Here is a 9,829-nt window from a genome sequence, read left to right as displayed (position 1 = left end):
AATTGCTTTTGGGTAACGGGGTGTTACAATTACACACATGTCAGATTTAAAAAAAATTAAAATTAAAATAATTACACAGTGGCGTGCCACATCAGCGTCTGAATGGGGTCAAGGGTGTTTTGTGGAGAATCTTCATATTACAGGGGTGTTTTGTGGAGAATCTTTATATTATAGGGTTGGAATCTAAACTTTTTTTTTTTACAGGGGGGAAAACCGGAACTCGCCAAAATTACAGGGGGGTAAAGACATATTAACTCTAAATTTAATACAAAAATATGTCAAACTGAGTTCAGAAATATATTATAATGAGTACAAAAATATATAATATTATGTACCAAAATATATTAGACTGTGTTCCGAAATATTTTAGCAAAATTTTGGGGATTAAAAAAACACTTTCTAATACGAGGACTAATATCTTTTTCTAATCATAAAACACTTTCTTTTTTAGTGGAGTGAGGAGTTCGAAACCCGGACCTTACATATATTATGCATTGTGCTTACCAACTGAGTTGAGCTCTCGTGGACAATATTCACCTGAATATTTCAAAAACACTTTCTAATAATGATGAAAACATTTTTTTAATATATTAAATTGCATTTCAAAATATTTCATCAAAATTTAGGGATTAAGAAAACACTTTTTAATATATTAAATTGCATTTCAAAATATTTTACCAAAATTTAGGGATTAAGAAAACACTTTCTAATAATGATTAAATTAATTATTTAATTTAACATTTTCAAATAAAATATATAAATATATTTTTCCAATAATGCTTACAAGACTTCCACTTTTTTCAATTCAGTACTACCTAATATGAAAATTTGTGTTTATCTTTTAGCTCAATTTCCACACATATTCCAATGATGATGATTTTCGAGGGACCTTTCATTCTTTTACTTCATTAGCTAAACTTTAATTTCCTCTTGGTGCCTTAAATGAAATAGTCACATCCAAACATATATCAGAATCAAAAAAACAAAATCATCAAAAGCTGCCTATAAAAAATGAAATCCGCAAACAACAAATCAGCCACCGTAGAATCAATGATCTCTAAGCAATCGGGTAGACAATTCTATAATATTGATTCGTGCTATAATGGATACTTTTATATTGATTCTTCAACCACCACAAAGAAAAAAAAAATTGACAGACTCCGTTAAAAGATATTCATTTTAATCATGCAACATGAACACCAAATATAGGTAATGTTCGATACCTTTTTTTTTCCGTTTAACATGGTGAACAAAAATCATGAAAACTATCGCGACGAAATGTTGTTAAGACAACAGCAAACAATTGAACAAATTGATTGTCTCATTTGTTGGTTTTATGCTCTTGTCTCTTCTAAAACCCTTAAAATCTGAATTTATCAGTGGTTGATTTAGTTTTTAGAATAAAAACTTTCATTACAAAATCATGAAAAGAATTCCATTTAAAGAAACAATGAGAAATTAAGATACATTATATGATAATATAAATAATTTAATAAGATTTATGCAATCTTGTAGTTAGTTTACTCTGCCACAATCGCAATCTATAATGCATCATCCATCACAATCAAAATAGTAAAATCCTTAACATGGTTGTTGCCTCAACCGCAACTGCTATTTAAAACCTTGGGAATGAGTATGGATGTTTCTCTATATTTTTGTGTGTAAACATGGTATATATCCTCCGCACGCAACTACAGGGACTAATCATTGAGCCTTGTGGGATCCAAATTGACGACAAACTATCCTTGTAGAGTTTTAAGTTTGTTAGTTGTTACATATCCAAGACTGCATACGAATCCATAACTTTAATTAAGTTAAAAAAGATTCACGTCATCTCATCTAAACGCTCTTAAGTTATTGAAATATGTTGTTTTCTAGACAATGTTTGTCTATTTATCATATAGCTAAATATGCCACTTTTAAACACATGTACATAATTTAAACTAGATCTCCAAATTGAAGAATTCCGAAATCAAATGCAAAATAAGTAAAGTTGCTCACCATTTGGCCCAACTAGCTCATACTGAACCTAATATGGTTTGGATGGAGGAGGTGCCAGAAGCAACAAGTTCATTGTACTTTCAAGACCTTATTCATTAATATAAGTTTTCCTTTTTTTCAAAAAAAATAAAAAATAAAAAATAAAATTAAATCATAGTATTCATCATCACACATCAACATGATTATCAATAATCAACAATGCCATTCAACATCAACTATCACATATAGTTTCACCAATTCAAACATTTCTTACTTTATAAGTATAATAGCATACACATCTCATGATAAATATCATATCCAAAACAATCATTCATTCATACAACTTCACTTAGTTATATAAACATAGCCACCGCAATTCTTAAGACAATTGGTTCAAGAAACATTTCCGACTAAAAATTGTATCAAGTGGTCACCGACCAACATTGACATAACCCAAGGCAAAACGAAATAGACAAGTTGAAAACCTTCAAACAATCTTAATCGACAATGTAATCATGAAGTTAAGTCGCCTCCGGATCATTAACATTAACCCAAACACCACTTAAGTTCATATAAAAATCCCATTTCACGACTTTTCATATTCCCACCCGAAATATCACTTTTTACATGATTAAGATGTTTGACCAATCTTACAAGTATTACTTAAGTCTATATGAGCTGTAGGTTCAACTTGCAAGCTTCATTAATTTACAAAAGTTGTTTTCGACAAAAGTTTGGAATTCCTAAAATTTCCCAAGTTAAGACTCAATTCAAGAATTTCAAGTTTAGGCAAGCAATCATTGTTCCATTAGGTTTTAGGGGATTAACAGTAGTTAAACATGTTTAAAGAATCATTTAAGAAAGCTCGGATTGGCCCCCAAAGACCCGGAACAAAAGATCAAAGTGGCTGAAACTGAACATGTTCGCTTAAGCGACCACCTGGTTTGCTTAAGCGAACGAGTTACAGTAGCAAAACACTTTGTTCGCTTTCTGGTCGCTCACCAGTTCGCTTAAGCGAACGAATTCCAATAGCTACCAGAAAACTTCGCTTACTAGTTCGCTCGCAGTTCGCTTAGGCGAACTGAACCCAGAAAAAGTATGAATGTTCGCTTACCAGGTCGCTTAAGCGAACCTTCACAAGTTTGCAGAAAATTTTACGGGTTTGGACCCCTTTTCACCCCAAATCCCCAATTTTGATCCTCATTGCCCAAATGTGTTTCCAGAACATGTTTATAGGTCAATATGACTAAAAAGACTCACAAAGACTCAATCAAACTTGAAAACAATTGACAATTGGATCAATTCATCATTTTCATCAAAACACCAACAACATCTCATTTCTCAACAACAGATCAAGAATTATGCAAACCCAAGCCATGAATTATCATCAACAACATGACTAAACAACAACAACAACAATTGATCATGAAACATATCACAATTCATCAACAACAATGCATAATTCACCAATTGAGATATTTTCACATATACTCATTTTTCAATTGAACATACAATTCAACTAACAATAATTCAATCATTCATAACTTCATACATCTAAACATGTCATCACAATTAGAGCACGAATTTCATCACATATGAACAATTAATCAATTCATCCAATTAAGCACTTATCATACAATTAATTGAAAAATAACAAAAGTGATTATGATGAATTCTAACCCCCTTACCTTAGTAGGTTAATCTCCTAAGCTTAAGCTTCAATTTTGCTCCTAGCTTAACCCCAATCCTTGATTCTTCAAGTCCTCTTCTCTCTAACCCTTTTCTCCTCTAGCTCCCACTTTCTCTCTATTCACTCCAAAATATCTTAGTGTAATGAAAGTGTGTGGAAATTTCTCATGAGTGTATGTTTTTGTAGTGTGTCTCACAATTGGGCCTAACCCTCAATTTAATGGACTTAACCCACTGCTATTCAAACCAAAATATTTCTACACTCCAAACGGTATTTAACTAATAACGGTCAAATCTTAATTTACTCTAGTAACTTAATGAAATAACTATTCTCACTAATCACTAAAAGTAATTCTCACCAAAAACTATAATTTTACCCGTTCTCACAAAATGACCAAAATACCCTTCTAACACGGAAACCCATGGAAATGCACCAAATGATGATTAATCACATACAAACACATAAAACACATAATAAAAGTAATTAAAATAAATCTAACTAAAAATCGGACTGTTACAACACCCACTAACACAACATCCAAGACTACACATCTTATCTCGAACAGTCCTTGGGGTTCTAGATCCATTCATAGTACAAACATGGAGGGATTTTGAGCCGCTTTAATTTCCGTTGCCGAAATTAACTATATATTCTTCCCCATATCATTCCTAACTTTTTAAATCACCCAAAGCGTGGTATGCCCCGGTCCTATAAACAAAGTGATGGAACAAACCATAACTAAAATAATTTAAAAGAGAATAAAATTAAATGTTGTTAATTGATATGACTATTTATTATTTTTTATAAGGGATGACTACATTATTTTTGTTTAATTTTTTATTTTATGTGAGTGGTTCAAATATTTTTGATTTGTGATTGTACACACACAACAGACAACGATAGGTATACCTTTAAACGTGCACGTTTTTCTTGTCCATGTAATAGTAACTGTCCAATTTCCTTTTGCATATAATCCACATTTTCCTGTTTTTCATCAAGTAGTGATTTTGCATATTCAGCTGTCTCACGCAAATGATACAACAAAGTTTCCTCTTTCGGCAAAGTATCGCTTAGAAATCCATAAAATTATACATACATGATACATGTAATAAAATGTCGAATATATATATGAAGTCGTTATCAGGTGATTGGCTTGTTGTAGCAACAGGAGATCAAGTTAGAAAACATTGTGTGATCGTTTCTATCAACATCATGGGAAAGGATGTTAATAAACAACATGTGATGTTTAGCATGGGAAAGGCTACTTTTTCCCACCATGGAAAAGTTGTTTTTCAACCCTTTGATTAAATAAAGAACACAGTCTTATCATGCTCCATTAACACTGGATTTTTTTCTCACTTTCTTCCCCAACCATTCTCTCTCCCACATGTCTCTCTCTACCCATTCTCTTCATCTTGGACCTTTCCATTCCATCGTGCTATTTTTTTCCCAATATTTGCATATCAATTAATGCAATAAAATGGTACAAATTACATTTATAAAATGATACAAAAGTTGTTTGCTTCTGTTATCCAATTTCTGCATTCCCTCATCCTTATTATCTTGCTGTCAAAATAGAAATTGGTACAGAAAACCATTGCGGCGAGTTTTGTTGGGGATGGTTGCTGGTGGCGGTGAAAAGAGGGACGGTAGGGAGGTTGATATACATCGAATAGTCTTGCCATTATTAACAGACCACTAAGATGAGTTAAATTGTTTATAGAGAAAGGGATTGAACCAGTGAAGTTGTTTTAAGAAAGATCCAACCGAGTCAAACGAGTCAAGTGAGTTAAACTCGCCGAAGAATTTATTCTTCTTGAAGATAGATGTTACGAAGAAAGGTTAAATTGGAGAAATCGGCGGGGATCTCGCAGGTGAGGCCGTTTGAACGGAGACTGAAAACAGAATCGGAAGTGTTCCAATGAACCCGATTTGAATGTGGTGTTTGTGAAATGAAAGCAAGGAGTGCTTGCTTATCTTGAACCGGTTCTAAGTAGATCTTGAAAGGAAAGCAAGGAGTGCAGAACTGAAACATGTGGGAGAGAGAATGGTTGGGGAAGAAAGTGAGAAAAAAATTCAGTGTTAAAGGAGCATGATAAGATTGTGTTCTTTATTTAATCAAAGGGTTGAAAAACAATTTTCCCATGGTGGGAAAAAGTAACCTTTCCCAGACTAAATGCCACCTAAACAACAATGTTGATAAAGAAAGAAAAAAAAAAAAACATTATGCGAATCTTACATCCTTAAACGAAGCTAATAAACCCTAACAAAAACCCACATAACAAAATGTTCCAAAGAATCTCTTCACAAAATATATTATTATTGATTATGATTATATTTAACTTTGAATCTTTTTTTTTTGGTTACAATTCTGAATTAATTTAGAAAGACATGTATATTTGTTTTATAAATTGAGAATGAATCTTCTCATATATATTTTTTCTATAACGAATCTTCTCTTTTTTTTTTAAACAACAAATCTTCTCATATTTTGTGATAATATTTTAGGTTAACTATAATTTTAGGGTTCGTCTAGTATTTGTATAACATATCTTTAGGGTTAAAAATACTCAATGTTTTATACTTGTCTTTTTCTAGTAGATTGCTCAAGAAGGAATCTTGATATTGGAGATGCTCAAGCTGTATTCAATTTTTTTGTTTGTTTTTGAGGAATAAAAAATGGTATACATTCTTTTTGGTGGTGACTGCGATTCGAACCCCGGACCTAGCATATATTATGCATTGTCCATACCAACTGAGTTAAGCTCATGAAAAAAGAACAAAAATGGTATATATTAACAAAACCAAAGACGCCTCCTTAGCACAGAATATAAAATTATCACAAAATATTCCCACAAACAATGTTGCCTAGTAGCGATTGGGGGTACTAAGTAGAATTTTCAAGAAACAGGCCCGTTACATAAAAGAAAAGCCCATAGACCCATGTAAACAACCTTAAACCCTTCCTTCATCGCTGGTTCCTCGCCTCCATCTTAGGTTTTAGGTTTTCTTTCTTCTGTTTCTCAAGTTCTCGACAAGGTATATCCATCCTTCAACAACGTTGTCACAAACTCTGATTTCAGATTTTCTTTCTCTTGCAACACCTTTTGTTAACAATTTATTCAACTTTTTCTACAGCGACAAGGTTGTTTCAGTGTAACCATGTATCTTCAATTTTACATCAACGATAACGGTGACAAGGTCTACACCACCAAGGTAAAACTTATCTCATTTAAACCTTGGATCAAGATTTTATTTTATTTCATTTTCACTCGTTTATTTAAAAAAATATATGACACTTTTTTTGTTTTTTTTTTTTGCAGAAAGAGTCACCGCTTGGGTTAGCTACTCAATCTGCTCATCCAGGTATTTTGTGCTTCAGTCAATACACTCCGATCAATAGTTGATATTTGTTGTCAAAATATTCAATAGATTTTTTAATCAATTAAATAGATAAATGACGATATGTTTTATGATTCGCCACATCCAATCTTGGAGGTAAAATATTGAAACTGATAGGTCAGCTAGAAACTTTGGATTTGGATTTGCAATTGGATTTAGGGGAGGTATACAGAAAGAAAGTGACATAAAAAGATTTTCAAGTGAATGTGAAAAAACCAGAAGTCAAGAGAAACTTCAAACATGGAGAGGTGTGGGTATTAGAATTGAGACCCGCGACATATTTGAGAATAAAAAACAAGTCTATGTGTCATGAAAATTTAGGGCCTATTCTTTTTCATGGTCCACTCTCAATTCTCAAATGTGCAGCCACTCTTAATTCTCATTGCAAAGATGCACTTAACGCCTCTCCATGTTTAAGTCTATGTGTCAAGTGGTATTAACGACTTATTGTTTTTTTTTTAAAAGGCTTCCAATACTTGTTAACGTGATCACAGTGTATTGACACGTTAAGTACAATACTCACCAAAACTCACGCGTCCATGCTTCAAAAGACCTTTAACTCACAGTGAGTGATTTTGGTTACAACATTAAGCAGAATAAGTAACATTATAATGTTCTCTTACAAATCATGTCTACCGCTAAAACAATTTAACTTAGAGGTTTACATTATTCTCTCTATTGGGGCTTCTGTAGACTCTCATCTAATTCTTTTTTTGTTGATCAATATAGAAAAATTATTTCATTTGGAATTTGGTAGCTTAGTTTATCCTCTCTGTCTTTTTTTGCTAAAAAAAAATGAGACAAGGTGTGAAGCAAATGTTTTGAATTATGATTGTGAAGTAAGGGATACTTTATATATTTATTATGAATGTTTATTTTTGCACTCTTTTGATTCTGCATTGGTGAATTCATCACTGCTAATTTAACACTACCTTTTTTGTTTTGACAACTTTTACAAATGCCGTTCAATATTATTTAGAACCCACGATCCAATTTCCTACAACTATTAATGATTTTTTCTTTTGTTTTCCGGAATTGCAGCCCGGTTTTCACCTGATGACAAATTTTCAGAGCAGAGAGTTAAACTGAAGAAGCGATTTGGACTGTTACCTACTCAGCATCCAGCTCCTAAGTATTGAGCTATATTCAAGCTTTAGCTATTACGATGATTCTCCTTCGGTGCTTAGCAGAGTTTTGTGATCAATAGCTTGTGTGAAGTAGTTGAGTCGTTTATGCTTTTATGTTTTGAAACCGATCCGTGAAAATCTATCCCAAATGTTAGACCTATAAGTGGCAAATGTTGAATGAAGTTCACTGATGAAATGTTTGCAGTTAATTAATATGTTATCAATAGTTTCTTAGAATTTACTTAAATTCTATTGTTGCTTGCAATGTAAGTGCTGCTTTTGCAAGCATTCAAAACCGTATCAAAATTACTATGGATAAAAACAGGTGCATACGTTGAAAAGTTAGGGGGGAAGGCGTAGAGCAAGAGCACAAAAGGACTAGGGATAAAACTAACATCTTAAAATGTGTTTTGACTTTTGAGTCGTTGTTTTTACCAATTTCCATGAAATTGGCGGCCTTAAGATTCTTTTCATGGGTAATGTGTTCGAACATTACTCTCTGGAATCTTCTGGCGGTTTCTTTTTCGAGTGCAAGTATATTCGCATCCACAGAGAAAAATAAACTGCTCAAAAATTACCTCTAATTAGAAATAATTAAAGACAGGTAGTTTTTTTCCATTATTTTTTAATTATAGGACTTAGATATGCTGATAGATGAATCTTCTGATTCATCTTATACAAGAGGTGTCAGAATATAAATATCACTCTTCATCCTCGCCCTTATTTAGACAAAAATTCAATAAGATGAACAAAACATGAGGAGTTTAATAACACAACCTGGTGATCAAGCCAGAAAGTGGCTGTTGCTGCATCTGGGAAATTCTAGGATTCATAAGATTGATGAGATAATAATATATACTTTCAAGCTCAGAACAAATTTCAGATTTGCTTGTAGCTTATAAGAAGTAGCTGAGAGAGCTTCTAAAAGAGCTCAAGTACAGAAGCTGATTCCACCTGAAATCGGCAGCGAATATCTAGAAAAATAACAGTCATTACATGAGCACTTCTACTTTTCTGCACAAGTGTTTGTTCAGAACTTGTTTTTCTAGCTTTCTCCATGTTTTAGCTTCAAACGTGAGCAGGAGACGAATCATAAAAAATTTACACCATCCAAACCTGAGCTCTTAATTTTTTTATTAAAATGATTAAAGACAAGGTACCTAAATGATGTTTGAGTCTTGAAGGAAGGCTTAAACATGATTAAGTTGAAAGAGTTATAAACCTCTGCAAATTTCAAACACAAAAACATTAGATATTTCATTCACAACTTAAATCGATTTTGAAAGACATGTTTTCTGCTTGAATATAACGGTCCCTACAATTAAATTAGATCTTAATCAGTTTGCTTTAAGGCTGACATATGAAACAAACAAGAAAAAAAAAAAAAGGTTTGACCATTGAGGAATGATATTATCTTTTCTGTTGACTTTTAGGATGAGAAAGTTTGATGCTTATTCATCTCAACATGGTCAAGAGAACCTTAATGCCAAAGTTTACTTAATTGCTATTACTATAATGTGTCAATTGGATTTACTAAAAATTTGTTTAGTGTTTCTACGATTCAAGGTCATCTATTGTATTGATACCTCTTAAAAAAATTGTCTATTGATAAAAATAAACTATATACAAA

At 32.5% G+C, this 9,829-nt stretch overlaps 1 protein-coding gene and 1 non-coding gene across 2 annotated transcripts; one reads left to right on the top strand and one right to left on the bottom strand.

Moving 5' to 3' along the window:
• The first annotated feature begins 6,552 nt into the window (after positions 1-6,552).
• Positions 6,553-8,446, top strand: LOC25499275 (H/ACA ribonucleoprotein complex subunit 3-like protein). The gene is made up of 4 exons (XM_013594457.3): positions 6,553-6,709; positions 6,809-6,886; positions 6,994-7,036; positions 8,114-8,446. The coding sequence occupies exons 2-4, from the start codon at positions 6,833-6,835 to the stop codon at positions 8,209-8,211; spliced, it is 195 nt and encodes a 64-aa protein (XP_013449911.1). The 5' UTR covers positions 6,553-6,709; positions 6,809-6,832; the 3' UTR covers positions 8,212-8,446.
• Positions 8,447-8,833: 387 nt separating this feature from the next.
• On the bottom strand, positions 8,834-8,918 carry LOC112416856 (small nucleolar RNA snoR1). The gene has a single exon (XR_003007367.1). It is a non-coding gene; the product is annotated as a small nucleolar RNA snoR1 (small nucleolar RNA).
• Positions 8,919-9,829: the final 911 nt, after the last annotated feature.

Source organism: Medicago truncatula, chromosome 7 (genome assembly GCF_003473485.1).
Source record: "Medicago truncatula cultivar Jemalong A17 chromosome 7, MtrunA17r5.0-ANR, whole genome shotgun sequence".
Lineage (NCBI taxonomy): Eukaryota > Viridiplantae > Streptophyta > Magnoliopsida > Fabales > Fabaceae > Medicago > Medicago truncatula.
Note: the sequence above shows the minus strand (reverse complement) of the source record. Positions and strands in the feature narration are given on the sequence as shown.

Coding starts and splice junctions, on each gene's coding strand:
- LOC25499275 (XM_013594457.3), top strand. CDS start 6,833: ATGTATCTTCAATTTTACATCAACGATAACGGTGACAAGGTCTACACC. Junction 6,887..6,993: donor ACAAGGTCTACACCACCAAG/GTAAAACTTATC, acceptor TTTTTTTTGCAG/AAAGAGTCACCGCTTGGGTT. Junction 7,037..8,113: donor TACTCAATCTGCTCATCCAG/GTATTTTGTGCT, acceptor CCGGAATTGCAG/CCCGGTTTTCACCTGATGAC.